The sequence below is a fragment of the Talpa europaea genome (genome assembly GCF_964194135.1).
Source record: "Talpa europaea genome assembly, chromosome: 7".
Lineage (NCBI taxonomy): Eukaryota > Metazoa > Chordata > Mammalia > Eulipotyphla > Talpidae > Talpa > Talpa europaea.
The window spans coordinates 54814966-54835932 of NC_140074.1; the positions used below are offsets into that span (position 1 = coordinate 54814966).

Sequence of the window (20967 nt, forward strand, 5' to 3'; positions counted from 1 at the left end):
AACCTAAAGACTGATGGCATAAGTGGAGCCCTAGAGTGGACTAACATAGGCCATAGGGGTCAGCATACCATGAAACTCACAGTCAAAATTACTCTTTAAAACCACAAAGGAAGGCACCAGAGAGGAGACCACACTCCATCTCAGCATTTTCTCCAATGTTGAAACAAATCGCTATTTCTTAAATTGAACCCTGAGGAAATAGCTGGCCTGCTTTTGGAGACACTATGATGAAAAATGCCCTCAGTTCAGTAAGATGTGTGCTTGCACTTTCAGTGCACCTGGGTAGGCAGACCTACTGCAGGAAGAGCACAGGTCCAGCTGAAGGAACGGTAGATTGATGCTGCTCATCACCTGGCCCCTTGGGAGCATATGCTTATTGAGGGGATTAGTGCAGAATTGCCACCATCATGTGAATTGTTTCTCTTTGTCACTTTTTTGTTCTCTTGGTCTCTTAGAAAGAGGAAAAGATAATAAACTAGTAACTAAGAAGAGACCATTGCAGACCAACAGCATGGCGAGTAAGGAAACAGCAAGATGCAAAAGGTAGAAGGGGGAAAGTGTGAGTAATACATCAGAATAGAAAGGAAGCTAGATGTCTGTGAAAGCGGAAAAATAGAGAATCTTGAAGATTAAATTGCATTTAGCCAAATGAAGCCAAATAATTGCACAAAGCCAAATGAAAAAGAAGATACATAGTTGGAATAATAAAAAGGTAAAGTTGTTATTAAAGAGTTCATAGCTTTAATTTGTTTCCTTTTTAGCTTTGCACGCTGCTGCCCTTTCTGGCCATGTCAGCACCGTGAAGTTATTACTGGAAAATAATGCTCAAGTAGATGCTACTGATGTCATGAAACATACACCACTTTTTCGAGCTTGTGAGATGGGACACAAGGATGTGATTCAGACACTTATTAAAGGTTAGTTTTTAAGGGTGTCTTTATAAGTCACTCTGAAAAGGTTGGAATTCTCATCTCCTGTTCAAAATACAGCTTTACATAGCCAAAAGCCACCTGGACACAAGGGTGAAGAAGTTTCCTGCCGTTAGGAAACTCAAAGTCCACTCTTAGCACCACCTGTTAGTAGTTGTTGGATTTTAGAAAGTTACTACCTGTCTGATCCTCAGTTTTATTTTCTGTAAATGACAAATTATTGTTATCCTGACCAATTTATAGGCTTATTGCAAAAATTTGAAGCAGTTAATGTGATGTAGAAGCATTTTGTTAGCCGTAAAGCATTTAACAGACTCATTTTTTGTTGTTTTTATTCTTTCATAGTATTTTGTTCATGTCTGTTCTTTTTGATAAATTCTCTCTTATGAGACATTTGGATTGTAATTTTGCTTTTCCAGGTGGAGCAAGGGTAGATCTAGTTGACCAAGATGGACATTCTCTTCTACACTGGGCAGCGCTGGGAGGAAATGCTGATGTTTGCCAGATATTGATAGAAAATAAGATCAATCCAAATGTGCAAGATTATGCAGGAAGAACCCCTTTGCAGTGTGCTGCCTATGGGGGTTATATCAACTGTATGGCAGTACTCATGGAAAATAATGCAGACCCTAACATTCAAGACAAAGAGGTAAGAATCCTGGTCTTTCTATATTGTTTGCTCCAAACTGTTTATTGTTCTTTGTTGTCAAATTAAACAGAGTAATTTGCCAAGTAAAGAAATAGCCCACAAACTTAATTAAAAATGACTTTTATTTCTCCATATTCTCTCTTAGTCCCTGTCTATATATTCTTATAATTTAGCACACTTGTAAGGCAGAATGGGAATAATTTTATAACTTTTATAAAAAAAATTTACATGGCATATATACACATTCAGCAAATTAGTTATCTCAGCCTCATTTGTAACCTTAATTCTCCTTTTCCATATTTATAGATTCCATAGGTTAGAATTTGGACATTGTTATAAGGGAGTACATTATTCTGCCTACCAAACTGATATGTAGCTTAAATTTAACTCTGGTCAGAAAATATATTCTTTTTTTGTTATAATAAATTTTATTTTTATATTCCCCATACAATTGCAACCCCCTTATTTTGACCCCAATCCCTCCCCTCCCGTCCCCAGAAAATATATTCTTAATTATTTCCATCTCATGAAATCTTTTGAGGCTTTATTTATCACCCATGTCATGATTTATGTTGCTAAGTGTTCTGTGTACACTTGGAAAGCGATAATTAAAAAGAAATATTAATTTTGTCATTTGGGGGTGCAATATTTTCTGTATTACTTAGTTCAAAATTTTATATTGTGCTGTTCAGGTCTTCTGTATCTTTACAACTTTTTTTCTCTTTGTGCCATCATCTGTTATAAAAGATGGGTTTTAAAAAATTGCACTATAATTTGGATTTTACTCACCTCCCTTTCAATTTTGTCAGTTTTTGCCCTATGTATTTTGAAACTGTTTTATAAGTTACATACAGATTGAAGGTTGTGATATCTTCCGTTTTGACTTCATTAACAGTATGAAATATCCCTCTATCTCTAACAATGCTTCATGCCTTTCTTATCTTTCATGACATTAAAAAATTGTTTAGAATAGAGATTATTTCACAAAATTTTTATTTGGATTTGTCTTATAATTAATTCCTCATAATTAGATTTAAGTTATGTATTTTGGGATGGGATATTATATGAATGATATTTTATCCTTCTTGGGGTATCACCTCTGGAGACAATTAATGCTTCGTAACTTACTGTCCATTTTCTCCATAATTAATGTTTTTTCTTTTTGTAATCAAGTGATTTTGAGACAGAATTGTTTATATTTTTTGAGTTATCCTTAAAAACTGTGGCCAGGGCCTCCCTGGTGACACAAGGGGTTAATACGCAACCTATGAAGCTGTCCGCAGCCTCTGCAGTGCGAGTTCAAACCCCAGCCTGCCAGGGAGCAACCCACATGGCGCAGCAGACCTCTCCTGACTCACCCACTGCTCCCCTCAGCAGTGTATTTCAGTCAGTCTGCCTGTTCTGTTCCCCACTCTGTCTCTGGTGAATCCTCTCAACTCCCCCCACACACACCTCTGGCCTGTACCCCAGCTCTTATATGCATAAATAAATAAATCTTTAAAAAAAAATTTTTTAAATAACTGTGGCCAAAAATACATACTCCAGCTGTACTTGATTTTGTTTGTTTGTTTGTTTATTTATTTATTTATTTATTTATTTATTTATTTATTTATTTATTTATTTTGCTTGTAGGGAAGGACAGCTTTGCACTGGTCCTGTAACAACGGATACCTTGATGCCATTAAATTACTTCTAGACTTCGCTGCTTTTCCAAATCAGATGGAAAACAATGAAGAAAGGTAAGCTATTGATAAAGGATTATACTATTGCTCATCTCACATCCGTTCTGGAAGATTAAAAAAATCCCAGTTTAGATATTGGTTCAGAAATAACTAGTCATTAAAAAAAAACATTTCACTAAGAAATCCTGAACCAGAGAAAATAGCAAAAGTTCCATTTTCATGCAATATTGATTTAGAATTATGGAATCTTATAGCTACTCAGAACTTTTAATGTCTATAGAAAGCTCACAAATGAGGAATCTTGGACTGTCTTCGGACTTATGGCTAGCAGTAAGTCAGAAGACTCCTGAATAACCAGGACGAGGAATTCAGTTATGCCTATGGAATGTATTACATATTCAAGAAATTTCTCTTGAGGAAGAGAGGATTATAAATTAGACAGGGGTGCTGCCATGTAGTATGAAAAAATAAGGGTAAACTTCTGCATTGTCATGTTGGTGTTTTCAGGCTCCCAATACAACATACCCTGCTCTATACCTGCATCAGAAACCTCTGGAATTCTTATAGCAAATGCAGAATTAGATAAATTAGACAAGTATGTTTTAGTTGGGGAGTGATTGTATAGAGAACTCATTCTATTATAGTCAAATGACAACTGCAAGAGAAAAAAAGACTTGAAGACTTAAGGGTTTGGACATTTAAGAAAGCTGGAAAGCCAAGGGGAATCCTCGAGGCTCAGATTTTGACATTAAAGCAGATATGTGAGAGAGCTGGAGATTTCTCCCTTTCAAACACTAAGAAACAAAAGGGAAAAGGTGCAGAATCCTAAGAATTAGTGATGATTTATTTCTGTAAGGAATTTATTCCATAATAGTATTTACTGCTATTGTTGAAAGAAACAACTTTTTTTTTTTTTTTTGTAATTCAGTTCCCATTTATATGCTAAACTTTGAATTTCAGACCCAGTAAGTGTATGAATTAAGGTGCTTACTGCCTCCTGGAGTAAACATATGTTAATTACAGACCAAAAGACCAAAGGAAAATTCCTTCTAACTGTACTTGCCAATCCATAGATAAAAAGAGACAGTGGCAATATCCCAGTCTCCTTTAATGTTTCATCAGCAATGCACCTTGATGTACAAATGTCAGAACTTGGCACTGCCTTTTATGTTTATTGACATTCCAGTTTAGGCATTCCACTCATCCCAGCAACCATTCCCACATGGCAAGCCCAATTATATTTTGTCTCTTGTCTTTATCTACATTATTTCTTGACTGGTTACCATCAATGTAGTGCTAATTTTTGCTTCTCGTGCGCTGACACTAACCACTTGATGTGCACTGTATAGACATCATTTTTTGCCAGCTACTGCTGGCTTTCAGTCAATAACTATCTGACAGCTGCACTCTGACATCAGTGGGAATATTCATAGTACCTGAATGTTTCTAAATTGAATTTGGGGTGAAGAAAGATACACTAGTAGTAATCACAATATGGTCGGGTGCTTAAACATTAGACATCGACTTCAGTCTTCAAATCTTGTAGATATTTGGATTGTGTCTCCTTGAATCTAGAACTGATCGTACTAATTTGAATAAACCAATTACAAAAAAGACATTTTTGAGAAAATTGGGGAAATTGGAATATGGAAAAGATATTAGATACTAAGAAATTTCCTTAATTTTGTTAATACACTAATGACATCATGGATGTGTTCATATTATTCATAGAGGAATACTCAATACAGAGAGCTTAAAATAATAGGAGTCCTGACATTTACTTTAAAATACTTTAGCAAAAATAATAAATGAAGTCACCAATTGAAGCAAATATGGCAAAAATCTTACTAACTATTAAACTTGGGTGGTGAGTGTATAAAGGATTGTATTTATAAACAATGTTTTAAAGTTTATGTAGGCACTTCCATTTATGGCTTTGTAGTCCCTAAACAGGAGTGGCAAATGTAGCTGTTCTAAATGGGGGTTCCTTAATTTTAGCATTTGGGAATTACCAAAGTAACCAAACCACCCTTTGCTCATACTGGAAACCTCTTCCTTTTATGACTTAATATGACTGTTAGGTGAGATTGAAGAGAGACCATTCCTTTTCTATAATCATTAGGTGATTTTCTGTATCTAATCATGTATCCACCTTGAAAGATGAACGTAGTTCCGAGGCCTACAGGAGGAAGGTGGAGGGGGCCAAGGAGAGAGGAAAGGATGAAAACAGGAAGGCAAGCCTATGGCGAAGGCTACCAAAAAGGGGAGGGGAGTGTCTCACAGAGAATTACTGGGGCTTTGGTGGTAGGCATGCTAAAATCACATACATTTGTACAGGAGTAAACCTGTACCCCTGAGACATATACTGTGATGTAAATTAACATTGCCTTAATAAATAGAACTGAACAGTACCAGAACAGTGTGTTATTAAAATTCCTGATTTTTGCTAATCTGATAATTAGATTAAAAGGCTCTCTCATACTGTGTTTGTATTTCTCTTAAATGGGTGAGGGTAAACATATTTCTGTATGTTTAGGAGCCATTAGTATTTCCTGATATACAAACTATCTTTTGTCTTTATTTCTGTTCTACAAGATTTTGTTATTTACATGTAGCTAAGAATTATCAATTCTTTGGTTCCTGAGTTTTTTATCTTTTTTTTTTAAAGATTTATTTTTATTTATGTATGCATACAAGAACTTGGATGTAGGTCAAAGGTGCGGGGGAGAGGAAGGTGAGAGGATTCACCAGAGACACAGTGGAGAGAACAGCCAGATCTACTGAGATATACTGCTGAGGGGAGCAGTGAGTGAGTCAGGAGAGGTCTGCTGCGCCATGTGGGTCAACTCCCTGGCGGGGAACTGAACTCTTGCTGCAGTGTTTGGTGATAGCTTGATAGTACTGACACTTTAACCCCTGCACCACCAGGGTGGCCCTTATCTTTCTTTTTTAGGAAAAGACTTCCCACACCAATATATTTTTTTTAATCTTCCATGGTTCCTTCTAGTATTTTCATGATTCCTTTTTTTATATTTAGATCTTTTCTTCATCCAGAATTCATTTTGGTATAAAACGTGATATAAGAATCTTTTCTTCCAGACAGTCTACTAAGTTGTCCCAACACTATTATATAACCCACTCTTCCTGCAGTGATTTTAAGGGCCCACCCTCACATATTTGGAAGGTTTTTTTTTTTTGTTTTTTTTTGTTTTTTTTTTTTTTCATAGGCATTAACAATCAGCAATCATGGCTTCTGAATCTCACAGACCATTATTTGCAGTACTTTTCCAGGCAGGTAGAGGGAACTATTTGGCACATGAAAAAGAGGAAAAGTGATCTTGGTTCCACCCAGGTCCCAGTTTCTGAGCCAGTGAGCAAAACTCAGGAACTGACACAGTGGGCAGCAGAAAGCACAGCTCTGGAATAGATAGTTCTGCCTGAACAATATTCCACATTTTAGAATGAGGATTGCTTCTGCTGCACAATATTGTCGGTTTAACTGTGCTTTGAATTACATTCCAAAATGTAAAAAAAAAAATCTTCCTGCCCCAGATACACTCCCCTTGACTATGCTTTGCTTGGTGAGCGCCATGAAGTGATCCAGTTCATGTTGGAACGTGGAGCCCTGTCCATCGCAGCTATACAGGACATCGCTGCCTTCAAAATCCAAGCTGTCTACAAAGGGTACAAGGTCAGAAAAGCTTTCCGAGACCGGAAAAATCTCCTCATGAAACATGAACAGTTGAGAAAGGATGCTGCTGCCAAGTAAGTGAGCTTAAGGGCCATGTTCTCACAACTCAGAATCGGAGTGGGAGTGCGGGGGACCTGGGGTGGACGGGTGGCCAGGAGAAGGACCCAGGACAGGATCTGAAATCAGTTTGATTTCCATCCAGAGTCACTCTCCCTCTGCTGCTCACCCCTCCCTTCAGAGGACTGAGGTTGCAGTAAAGCATCAAGGCCTAGTCTCTACTTGGTGGCTGTCTCTCTGCCATCCAGGCACAAACCATTGCCATACCCAGTCATGGCTAAGAGGCTTACCCACAGTAAGCCACTAAGAGATAACTGGTATTTTCACCTTTCCCATCTTTCTAAAAGAATCTCATAGTCTACTTTCATTTTAAAACTAGACTAAGTCTAGTTTTGAGTTGATTGAAGCAACCAACTTATATAAATAACATGCCCTCCCTATTATTCCCTAACAAGTCTGTACCAAATAAAGTCACTTAATGAAGTGCTTTGATTGGATTCTTAATATACTGGCAAAACCCCTGACAGGAACCTATGAAAAAAAAAGAGACTAAAAGTAAATTTCTAGTTTCAAGGACTTCATACATTTTTGGATAATGATACAAAAGGTGCAAAGAAATATTTGTGCCCATTGTACATTGCGATTATTTTAGCATAAATGATTTTAGCATAAATGATTGGTTTTAGATTATGCTTTGGTTTCCCTTTTCCTTGACACTTATTGGACATTATAATGCGGGGAGGGGCCTCCCTGGTGGTGCAAGGGGTTAAGCACTGCACTATGAAGCAATCTGCATCCTCTGCAGCACGAGTTCAATCCCAGCCAGCCAGAGAGCACCCCACATGGTGAAGAAGATCTCTCCTGTCTCGCCCGCTGCTCCACTCAGCAGTGTATTTCAGTCACTCGCCCATTCTTTTCCCCACTCTGTCTCTGGTAAATCCTCTCACCCCCTGCATCTCTGGCTTGTACCCCAGATCTTGTATGCATAAATAAATAAATATTTAAAAAATAAAATAAAATAAATGGGGGGAGGTTATTACACTAGCAGGTATAGGTATCAAAACTTCCAGTGATAAAGATGTGAATGACAGGCAGATTCTTGCAGAACAACTTCCTAGCTGTATTCTGGATGTCTCCAAATTTTGAGTACTTGCAACTCTTGAATCCTTCCACATCTTGCCCACAAGGGGAAGCATAAATGTAATAAATAACAATTTAAAATAATAATAAAAGGCAGAAAAAGCCATTTCACTGAGAAGTTAAATACAACTATGAACTGGAATGTTAACCATAATGTCAGCCTTCCATAGACAAAGTTGACAGAAACACATCAATTTCTGACTCTGAAGCTATGAATGCAGATGGAATCTTAGGAAATACTATCTTGAATTGTTCTGTTAATGAGGCTCTCTTTCCTTCCTTTTTGCTCAAGAATCCAGTGTTAACGTAAAGCCTCTACATACCTCTTTTCTAGCCTCCTTATATAAGTTCTGTCATGTGAGTGACAGTTGTAAGTAGCTAATACATGTGACAAATTATCCTGAGTTGCAAGTAAATATTCTCTGAAAGGAAAAGAATGTCGTATTTCCTTCTACTTGTGTTTCTATAAACTCCAGTTTAATGTGTGAGCATCTGTTTTCAGAATTTGAAGTTGTGTCTATCCGAGTATGAGGTGGGACTGGATAAAGACAACATGACAGCCTTTTAGGTTCCCCCCAAAAAAAGTATGGACCCAAACATATTCTATTTTGTTCCTGAAGAAAGGGAGCCCTGAGTCCTCCTTTTGCCCTAAACTTCTTTTATGGTAGAATACAAGGGTTGTCATAGAATAAAAGACCTGGGTTCAAATCCATCCTCTAATACTGACTTGTGTTAACTTGAACACAGTATTTCTGTCTCAGGGTCTCAGTTTTGTCATCTGTAAAACATAACAAATTAGACCAAATGATTTCTAGGCCCTCTCCAGTTCTGTGAAAATTCCTTTCTTCCTTGTTAGTGATCTCAGCCACCTGTTACTCTTGTTTGCCTGAGTTGCTACTCTGAAGCTGTATCATGGGGCCACAAGTTTAGACTGGCATAACCTCTAGTCAGTATAGAGCTGAGAACTAAAAATCTGCTTGTCAGACGATCTATACAGAGGAAGGGCTTTCAAATAATGACATGCTTAAATGCAGTAGTAGTTTACAATGTCCCCCCCAACCCACCGCAAACATCGCCATTTATAATTCCCAGCCAAGATGTTTTGAAATGACCTGGGAATTTAGGGGACATCTAGTCTGGCCCCACCCCTTTTAGTTGTTATTCTAATTAGTTTCACTGTTGTGTAAGATAGATCCTCTTTGTTCTTATATCTTAACTTATAAAATTGATTTTTAAAACTTTTTTTTAAAGATTTATTTATTTATGCAAGAACTGGGGTACAGGCCAGATGCGCGGGAGGGTGAGAGGATTCACCAGAGACAGGGCGGGGAACAGAACAGGCAGACTGACTGAAATACACTGCTGAGGGGAGCAGCAGGCAAGACAGGAGAGGTCTACCACACCATGTGGGATTCTCGCTGGCCAGCCGGGATCGAACCCGCACTGCAGAGGTTTCCGACAGCTTCACAGTACGGCGCTCAACTGCCTGCACCACCAGGGAGGCCCAATTTTTAAAACTTTTAAATGAGCACACTTCCCTTTACTTTGATAGTATTTGAAATTGTCAGGGTTGAAAAATTATAATCTCCTTTACTTTTTCTCAATCACAGTCTTTCCTTTATTGGATATAATTATTATAAGAAGTTTCTCACTTTTTAATAGCACAGATATCAAGGAGAAATATTTAAATGAAAAAAAAGATTTAATTTTTTTTTCAAAAATTATTTCTTAAGATCTGAGTCAGTGTTTAATTTTGGTTTTGGTTTTTGCTTCAAAGGACAGAAATCAGAATGTTAAATTCAGTCCTCGCAGCTGCCACCTCCATGACAAAGGTGACCCAACTATATCATGTAACTTCAATGGACCTTTTCCATTTATCACATTAGGATAACAGTAATCACCTTTCTTAAAGTGAGAGTGTGAAAGGAACTCATTAAACTTAAAGTGATTTCTACTTTATTGATAGAGAAATTGGGAAAGGGAAGTTGTAGTCATTTTCTAAGGTATGTTTTTTTAGAAAATACTATTTAAGAAACATCTGTAATCCATTTAAAGGCACTTTATAACTCATACTGCACCACCTATGTTGTTGCCAAAATGCACATTACTATAATTTACCTGCCAAAGCACACAGTTGAAGGCACACTAATGTAAGACCATATTTGCTTATCACCCATCTTCCTAAAGCATCCTTTTTGATGGATTTTATTTTACTCTCTAATCTCAGATCTCCTCTAACTCTGACTCTTCCCTCTCACATTTTTTAAAATTACAATATACATCTCCAGACTGAGGTCAGCCCTGAAGGTGACTCCTTAGACTTCTATACATTTTTTTAGACTTGTATCCTTATACATCCTTGCTCCCATTACTCTAATCCCATACCTAAGTGGACTGTCTAACTTCGCTGTTCTTTTGTCACTTGCCAGCACTTCAGATCATTGGATGTTTCCATTTGCATGTCTTCTTGTCAGTATCACCCCAGACTCTGTGCAAAACCTACAACTCATCACAACTTGTCTCTCTTCTCACCTCATTTCCCTGCTACTGCTGCCATTATTGATTCTATTCATTCCTCTTTTGAAGTGTCCTTTTGCTTTCATTCTTCTGTTCTACCATTCTCTACCAGCCTTTCTTGAATACCAGCCACGATACTACATAAGACCCTTCCACATTTTATCTTCTGCTTTTATCTCTAAGCCTCATTTCTTTCCACTACATCATCTTCCCACACCCTCACACTGAGGCTTCAGCTGTTATGAATTTTCTTCACTTTCTCATCACTTTCCTTACTTCCACAACTTCTGGGAGACTTGACCGTCATTCTGGTTATTGTATGAAATTGAGTATGTTTTTTGGAGTAACAAAGTCAAGTTTCGTCTTCCAGTTCAAATTCTTGTGATTCTAAGTCCCTTCTATAGGAGGTTGCTTTGTCCTATCTGACAGAAGTTCTTTTATGTCAGAAAAGTAACTGTCCCTTGAAACAAAAGAGGAAAGTCTAAATCCTTTTCCTTAAACTAACTTTCAGATAATTAAAGTGCTTGTAACACTGCCACTCCTACCTCAGGTCTCCTTTGTGCTTTACAATGGATCCCCTGCAGCCTGCTCCCCTGAGGACCTGCAGTTTTTCAGCACCTCCCTTCTGGGTTGACTCACAAGTTGGACAATTCACAGGTTGAATGCTGCAGCTGGTGCTGTGGTCCCACCTGTGGGGAATCACTTCCATGACTCCATTTCATGCCATTCCACTTCTCTGAGCCTCAGTCTCCCGTCAGCAAGTGAACAGAAGATTTCTTAATCCAGGATGGGCTTTAAGGCTCCATGAATGTCCTGAAAACATGTGCAACACTTCATGTGTCTTAAAAAATATGCATTTGAGGGGAGAAGAGCTATACATTTTTACCACAAAGAGATAAAACAGACAAAAAACTTTTAAATGATATGAGGGTCCTCCTAGCTCTAACATTCTATAAAGTCAGAGGTCCTAAAACATATATTTTCTTATTCCCGTGAGAGGAAGTCAAAGACCAGCTATTACTAACCCTGTTATTAGTGACAAGGAAGTGATAGAATCTGACAGACCACCACATCCTCCCTGCCCCAGATGCATTGCAATACCAACTAAAAAGATTAGAGCTAAACCTTTCCTGTGTTGTGAGGTTTCTTCTCTCTAGAAATATTCCAGCAGAAAATTGAATTATATTCTATCCAGAATAATAATTAAGACATTTTTTTAAAATTAAAGAGCAGATCTCTAAGATCTCTTCTGAGTCTGTGAGAACTTTACTCATTCTCTTCCGTCTGCCTGAATGTCATTTTGACATTCTTGCATAGAGCCTTTTTTCTTTTCCCGTTTAATAGTGACTATCTCCCACATCCTCCCATAGGTCTGTTTCAGCACTCATCACTATATGCAGGATTGTAGGGTCTGATTCCCCAGAAGACTGTCAATTTCTGGAGAGCAGTTTTTGTGTTATAGCTGTCCGTCTCTCCAGTGCTTGAGAGTATTTGTTATATAGTAAGCATTCAATAATAAATGTTTAATAACTGCCCCTACAATGGGGTCTAGGACCTTACGTAAGTCATTCCTCATTCTAGGCTTTAGCTCCCCCCACGCCACGTTAAATGAAAGGGTTAGACCAGGTACTGTCTTAGGTCTACTTCAGTTCTTATGCTGTGAACCTCTGTGAGTGGATCACTGTGACTCAACACAGCAAACGCACTTGACAACCATTTATTCTCACAATGCATGCTGGCATTGTTTGTTTATGCATGTGATTTCCAGCCCGCCCCCTTATTTATCATGAGCAAATTACCATTTGCCAGGTTTATGACAGTTCTTTGCATTGATTTTAAAAAGAAACATACATTTATTTGAACATGTAAACCTCTTAGGCTCAAGCTACTTATAAATCTTACCCCTGCCAGGTTCACAGACTATTGGGAAGAGCAAGTATCCAATATTTGATGAGTTAAAAACCCTAAATTTTTAAGGATTGAAAATCCCTTACATGTATGTTATAGTTGTCAACTTATAAAAAGCTTGTATATATCACTTCTCTTTGTTTAACAATATTATTGCAGACAGAATATCTGAAAAACAAGGTGAATTTCTATTTTCCCTATTGTACAAACCAGAATACTAAGATTCAGAAAAGATTTACCTCTTAACTGGTAAGTAGCCCAGCCAGGAGTGTGCTTAGGTCTTCAGTTTCCAGTCCTTGCTCTTTCCAACAAACTAACCTTAACCTACTTGCCAAGAACTCCTCAGACTCAAGGAACACTCCACCCAGCACATACACATAAAAGGCACATCTTATTTTTTCTGTGGAACTTGAGTTAATGGGTTACCTGGCATGGTCACTTTAAAGGAAACATATTTACTATAGAATAGTAATTTTAGTAATTGACTCAATGTGTTGCTTGTTAACAACTTTTCTAACCTAAGATTAATACCCTGCTTCTTGCTTGGAGGAGATAAGGAAACCCAGTCAAATAATTGAGGATTAACTTGTCTCTGGGAATCAAAAACAGAACTGGAAAACTGAGGCCCTATTGAATAATGTGGAGCTTTAAAAATTCAACTTTTATATTACAGAGTATATTACAGAGTTAAGGTTAGTGTTTGTATGAAATTATTTTAATGACTTCCTCATGATTCTTACTGTATTAGTATCACTTACTGTCTTTTGAGTTTTACCCCAAAACATGGTGGCTTAAAACGGCAATGAGCATTCATCATTTCACACTGTTTCTGTGAATCAGGACATTGAGAGCAGCTTAGCTGTATAGTGCTGGCTCAGTGGCTCTCATGGAAGTGACATCTTGGTGATGGATGGAGCTGCCATCATCTGAAGACTCCCCTAGAGCTAAAGGATCCATTTCCAAGATAGCTGATTCGCGTGGCTGTTGGCAGAAGGCCTCTCAGTTCCTCTGAGTGATCCAAAAGAGTGAGACAGAAACTGCAATGCCTTTTATGATCTAGCCTCAGAAGTCACACACTGTCATTTCTGCAGCTTCCTATGGTTACACAAGCTATTCCTAATCAGTCTAGGAAGGGACTACACAGAGCATCAGGAGATAAGGTCATTCAAACCATTTTGGAGGCTGGAAACCCAAACTTTCCTGTGACCCCCCACAATGACATGGTAAGGGGAAGGTTAGAAGCTCTAGACAACTACAGAACTAATAAGAACACTTAAGAATGAGGGCCCAGGAATCAAGTAATAAGCTATAAAGGTGAGATGAAAATCCAACAACCAGAGTCCAGGGTGTACCCCATCCAGTCCAGTCCATATTTATTGGGCTTGGCCCCAAGAAAGAGATGGGGCCTGATTCTGGGAATGAAAGGAGAGCCATCTGCAGATTAACATATTTTGTTAGGCTGAAATCGAGAGTTCCTTGTAAGAAGAGGAGAGAAGACGGTGAATGCCAGAGTTTATCCCCTAGGGAAACCTGAAGGAGACTGAGGTATCTATCGCTGCAGTCCCACATCTCAGGAAGGTGATGCTGGGGGGCTAGAACACACATGTTCTGAAAGCATGCCTGTCATTTCCGCTAGTGTTTAGTCCAGCACCTCTATCTTCTTCAAACTCTTCCCAGCACTCTGCTTAGTCTCAGGAGGGCTGTTACGAATCGATGCCATTTTAGGAAGATCTGTAATAATGATAGGCCCTAGTATGCAGAGCACTTTATAGTTTCCAAGGTACTTTCATGGACATTTTCTCTTCTGAGCCTCACCACAGTGAGATAATAGGGTAGGTGTTACCGTCCTCATTTTATAGGCTGAGAAACTGGAAATTACAGAGCCTGTGACTTGCGTAAGCCATACATCTAATAAGAAGCTTGTTTGCTGACATCAAGTCCAGTGCTTTTTTAATGTATCATGTCTTACATACCATTAGCGTCAGGTTATTGTCAGTTTCTGACTTGGTATTACTGTTATTTGTTAAAAAATAACTATTTTGAATAGAATTCCTTTATGACTTTCATTAAGCAGGGCTGTGTCTTACTGTGCAGATGGGCACACCCCGTGCTAAGTTACTGGAGCTATTGGATATTCAGGTCATTTAAATCACTGCTCTTTATCTGGTTCTGTGCACACCAAGCAGTCTTTTGATCATTTTGTTTCTTATTGTCCTCTTTCTTGCTGAACTATCATCTAGGGTCCTAATTCTTGGGCCTTAGGTCTGGTTTTGGGGGCTCCAGGATATATCTTTGCCCCACAAAAGCCCTCCAGAGAATTGCACTAGTACCATGTCCCTCAAATCTCGCTTCCTTGAGTGAAACAGCTCCAGCGCCTTCAGTGCATTATTTGGAGATCCCCTCAGCCTGTGACACACAGGAACTGAAGCAGATCTTGTCAAAAATCTCATCCTCTGTTGGCTTTTTTTGTTTCTTATATTGCAAATCCCTGGGGAGCTACAAAAATTGCTCTAGAAAAAAAAAACAATATAAACCAGACTAATTGGCAGCCCATCAGAGGTTGCTGTCTGGCCAGTTTCTCACAAGATAATAGAAAAAAAGGGAGTGAAAAAGATAAGACTATTTTATACCTTAAGATTCTGCCATGCTAATAAATGTCCTGCTAAAATATTGCTTGCTGTGTCATGGACAGGACATTTTTTTTCTTTGAGTTTTCATATGAACTCAAGTAACATGGTTCTTTTTCTGGTGTCTGTTTCCTAAACTTTATGAAAATAGGTCAAGTTTATAACACAACTACCATGAAGATTAAAGATCTTCAACTCCCTGTAATCATTAATTGGAGGAAAAAACACTTAAATCTCAGGACAACTATGGAGCCTAAGAGTTTAGGACTAAAAGCTGTATTGGAAACTGGTTTAAAATGCTGTTAATGGTGACTTTGATGTGATCTTTCCAGTTTCTTCATATAATCCAATTCATTTTTTAAATGATAGAAGATTAAATGAAATTTTCAAAAAATTACCATCACTGAAATGAATTTTACAGGGAAAGGTAAAGCAGCTGAGTTCCTGCTCAGCTCTCTTTATCATTTACCCTACAGCCTTAGGCAAATCACTTAACTCTTTGCCTCTGTTTCCTAATCTACCAAATAAAAATATCACTCTTCGTAAAATGAGATTCCATCAAACACTTCGACTATGGGCAGTGGTCCTGAACCTTTTAGTCCCATCCCCATCCCTCAAAGATCACTACTTCTATACTAAGAACTGCAGCTCTGGAGAATGGCACAATTTTTAGCAGAATGTCACCTGAAGTGTTTTTTTTTTAATGCAAAATGCCTCTCAATTAAAAAAAATTAATTTACTTCTATTCATAAGCCATAGGTCTAGTTATATATTCCACTGATTCTATTCTTTCTCTCAAATCTGCTTAGTTCTACCAAAATGAAAAAACGCACCCTATCCCTGCAAACCTCTCCCTCCAAAGAAGTTTTCAGAAGGAAGAGCTGGGGTGGGGGTGAAAAAAATAAACCGCTGTGTCCCCTGTTTGTCCTGTGGCCACCTTTGTTGGAGGCCCAGAAAGGTCTGCCATGACAAGGTTTGCCCAGGGGCTGATTGTACAGAGGCTTATCGTCATTAGAAGGAAAGAGGTTTGATTTCCTAAAACTTAAGTGAAATAACTGCTCAAATAACAGTCTAATTTATCACTTCAAAGTCCCCTTAATGGCACTGAAATCCATGTAGATGCCAAGTCAGACAACCACACCATGTGTCTGCCCAAAGGACCAATATTCTAAAGCTGTTCTTTTCATCAGTGCTAGTAAGAGGAGCTACACTTCCTCTGCCTGCCACGACCAAGGCTGTTAGATCAATTAGCAGCATTTTACCTACACAGATGCTTCCACCTTCTTCAGAAAAGCAGCCCTCTCCCAGACAGATCTCACTGAAGTGGCACCTGCAGTGGCCATAGGCATCTCAGGCACCATTGACTGCAGGACTCAGTGTCAGCACTTGCAGAACATGTAACAAAACCAGAGTCAAATAAAGACAGTAGAACAGGCAGCAACTAGCACTGGCCACTCTCTGTGAGAAGGGTCTCTGTGGGAACCCATTAGATAAGCAGTCTGGGGCCCCAGATCAGAGACTTCAGCTCACAGGAAGAAAGGCCTATGGGAAGGGAGGTTAACAAATTGACATGGCTTTATATCAGTATAACCCAAGTATCTAGCCTCTAGGTCTTCCCAGCCCCTTAAGATGGAAATAAGCTTCGCTTCAAATTCCAGTCTGTGGAAATCTGAATTCTATGACTTCCTGGGGGCTTAGGGTCTCTGCCTCAGCTCTTGCTCCCAGGAGATTAGCTCTCAACTGTCAAGCTGCTTACAAAAAACCATGTATGAGCATGGAAGATCTTATGAAAAGTTGGTATCATTGGGAGGACTACATTTCATATCCCATGGAGGCATAGTCAGCGGTCCACATAAGACTTTCCGATTTTCCTAAGACTTCTATGAGCAAGGTGTGGTTAGAGGGCTGGCTGCACCTGAGAACCCAGGGTGCTTGTTAGAGATGCAGACGCTCAGCTCCACCCAGACTGGCTACCTCAGACCTGAGTTTTAATAAGGTCTCAGGAGATTCAGTTTATTAAATTGTGAGGAGCATGGATCTAAAGTCCTTTTCTATCACCTCACCTCACCTCAAAAAGGATTCTCTTTGCCCTGACCCTTGCGCTGTGAGCTTTTGGTCTCTCATCTTCTCTCTTCTCTATCTTCCCCTTTTCTTCTCTCTTTTGTTCTATCATCCCCTCTCTCCTTGGAACAAGCTACAAAGGCTTTGTCTCATGACAGAGCAACCCTCTTCTGTGAAACCTCAGAGCCATTCATCACCTAGGCCCTGACGGTCTCACTTCTACCCGAGCTTATTAAAGGATCTGTTTAAACAAATCTCCCACAAGGAACTCTGCTACCAAAAATCTCTTCATCTCTTTTCAATGTATATCATGGCTTTTATAAAGAAATCTAGTTTCCAGGCAGACCCCTAAATCAATCCAGGATTATAAGCTAGCATATTTAGATCTGGGGAAACTGAGTCTTTGACAGAATAGTGACTAAGTTAAAGTCATTTTGTGGTCATTGGCAGAAGCAGGACCTGAGACGATCTTGTATTTCCCAGTGCAAGCTTCTCTCCACTCTACACTAATCAGATGCTCTCCCTGAGCAATAACTGAATCATTTGGGTAGCAACTATTTCGTAAGTCCTCATTTAACATAAACATCAGGGCCTCCCTGGTAGTGTAAGGGGTTAAGCATCAGCACTACAAAGCTATCCATAGCCACTGCAGCACGAGTTCAATCCCTGACCAGGGAGGTGACCCACATGCACAGCAGACCTCTCCTGCCTCGCCCTCTGCTCCCCTCAGCAGTGTATTTCAGTAGATCCGCCTGTTCTGCTCCCTACTCTGTCCCTGGTGAATCCTCTCACCTCCCCGCACCTCTGGCCTGTACCCCAGTTCTTGTAAGATTCTTTTCAGCTCCGTTATCTTTTGAAACTATAAGGCCTGGAGAAAGATTGGAAATTGTGAATCTCTAAATTCCTATTGTCATATAGAGAGCATCTCTTAACATTTATATCTCACCCAGGAACACATGTACAGGGGACACTCTAAATTTTACCCCATTTTTGTTGACTTTTTTTTTCAGGAAGCGGGAGGAAGAAAACAAGCGAAGGGAAGCAGAACAGCACAAGGGGAGGCTGAGCCCAGATTCCTGCAGGCCCCAAATCCCTCCCCGTGTGCCTGGCACCCAGGATGAGCCCCACAGACAGAGCTGTGCCTCCAGCAACACTGCCCAGGGCTGCGAGAGGAGAGCCTGCAGAGAGTGTCCAAGCAGAGGATCCCCAAGTAGTGTTCCCCAGAAGGAGCAGCATCTTTCTCCAGATGTGCAGGGAACAGACCCCAGAAAGTCCAGTGGTAGGTGTATCACCTTTATTATCTAATGCCAACTCATGGGCTGTGAGCTCTTTTAATTAGTGTATTTAGACCATTGATGTGTGAGATGATTATGTTATCGCTTAAGTTTGCCATTGCATTACTTATTTTTCATTTATTTTAGATAAAATAAATCAGATATTGCCATTCCCATTGCTCTTTTCTTCTCTTCTTGGGACATCTTTTAGGATTCCAACTTGAGGAATTTACAGTTTTTTTGAGCGTATCTCTTTCCATCATTTTTGTGCTGGTTGCTGAGTATTTTAATATATGATGTGACTTGTAATAGTCTAGAATCAACATTTAAAACTTTAAGTGAAATGTAGCAACCTTACCTCCATTTAGGTACCTTTACCCTCTCCACTTTTAAATATTGCTTGGGTATCAGGTGGCATTATAATTTTTGTTTCAATTATCAAATGTAATTTATAAAACTCATGAGAAGGGCCTTCCCTGGTGGTGCAGCCATTGAGCGCTGGGCTGCAATGCTGCCCACTTCCTCTGCAGCACTGGTTCAATCCCCGGCCACTGGCGAGGTGTGCAGACCTCTCCTGCTGCACCCTCTGCTCCCCTCAGCAGTGTATTTCGTCAGTCTGCCTGCTCTGTTCCCCGCTCTGGCTCTGGTGAATTCTCTCACTGTCCTGTGCTTCTGATTGTACCCAGTGCTTGTTATAAATAAATAAATAAATAAATAAATAAATAAATAAATAAATAAATAAATAAATAAATAAATTGTTTAAAACAAAAAAGAAAAAACCTCCTGAGAAGTCCATGAGGGGTCTATGGTAAAGGACTGTGGGTGCGTGGATGGTAGGGGGAGGTAGCATACATCTGAGAAGTTTAAACACATTCCCCTAAATCATATATGTATAGTGTCATAAACCACATTGAGGTAATCTCAATAAAGTGAAAAAAAAAAGAGAGGTCATAGTTGCTTCGGCTGATCAGTACACAGGCCATGTAGACCTTGAGTTGAGTCCCAGAAGGAACCAAAGATGAAAAATACTGGCCTCTTCTTTTTCTCCTTCACCTTTCATAAATGAATGAGAAATCAATAAATTAGATTTTAAAAAAAGTTAATGTGCATCACCAAAAAAAAAAAAAAATTAAAAACTGAGAGAAGAACAAAGAAGAAAAAAAGTCCCCTTAATCTTAAACATCAGTTATCTGTCTCTTTGGTACATAACTTCTAATTCTTTTTTCTAATTCAGAAAATTGTGGTTATCTTGTTCTGAGGTCTTACATCATTTCTTTCTTCAGCAACAAATGTTAGAAACTACTTAGCATTATATCAAATTATACATATGATTGTTTAATCATGCCTGTGTTTTGAGACATACAAACTAAATAGCCTTACACAGAAATTTTTATGTACATCTCTAATTTTTATGACTCTTTAAACATGAGCCCAAATTTTATTCCAGGAAGATTGCAGAAGGCTCTCACCCTCTAAAAAGTAAAAAATATTTAGGCATAAAATGCGTTTAGGCAAATAATGATTTTACTAAATTGACAGGATGAGATTTTGTTCTATTTTTATTGGCTTTGTCAATTTATTTTCTGGTTTCTTCACTGATGCCCTCTGTCAATTTTTATATTGGTTGGTTGATTTTCTTAATATTGCTAAAAGCTTTTGTAAAATAAGTATAGTAAACTTTGTCTATCATATGTATCTGACCACTGAACAAAGCAGATGTTAACAGCACCAGCTACCCACCATGTAGTTAGAATCTGCATGTGAGCTCTGCAGACCAGCTGGCTCCACATTTGCCATTCAGCCAGCTCATGTCAAGGTTGGATGAATCTGTGGATATGGAACCCAGAGACAGAAAAAAATACCTTAAAGGTAGGGGACCAGCACAGGAAAGACCCATGTTGTTTAAGGGTCACTTGTATAATAATGTCTTTTTAGTCTACCTTTTGAATCTGCTAAAAAAAATTTCTCTTTTGAGATTTTTAGTTTTATGCTAAGAAAAGGATTTTCCCACTTCAAGTTCCAATAAACACATATATGTTCTATTTTTTGCTATCTCATTTTTAACTTTTTGACTCATCCCATATTTAATTTGTCATATATCGTGAGGCTGGAATCAAATGATTTCTTCTTCAAGACTCCAAAGTTGGAGGCTCCCTGCTGGCTCAGGGGGTTAAGTCTCAGCACTCTGAAGCTATACGCAGCCACTGCAGCTTGAGTTCAATCCCCGGCCAGGGAGCTGACCCACATGGCACAGCAGACCTCTCCTGTCTCACCCGCTGCTCCCATCAGCAGTATAGCTCAGTAGATCTGCCTGTTCTGCTCTCCACTCTGTCTCTGGTGATTTCTCTCACCCTCCACAACTCTGGCCTACACCTACACCTATGCATAAATAAATACAATAAATCTTTTAAAAAATTAAAATAAAGCAGTCC

The 20967-nt window shown here is 39.0% G+C and overlaps 1 protein-coding gene across 1 annotated transcript in view; it reads left to right on the forward strand.

Moving 5' to 3' along the window:
• Positions 1-20967, forward strand: part of INVS (inversin) — a gene marked incomplete at its 3' end in the record, with an annotated part of 101958 nt that overhangs the window by 63795 nt on the left and 17196 nt on the right. The window contains 5 exon segments of the mRNA XM_084237331.1: positions 762-917; positions 1349-1578; positions 3211-3317; positions 6813-7025; positions 18272-18540. Of these exon segments, the coding sequence (XP_084093457.1) occupies positions 762-917; positions 1349-1578; positions 3211-3317; positions 6813-7025; positions 18272-18540 (975 nt within the window).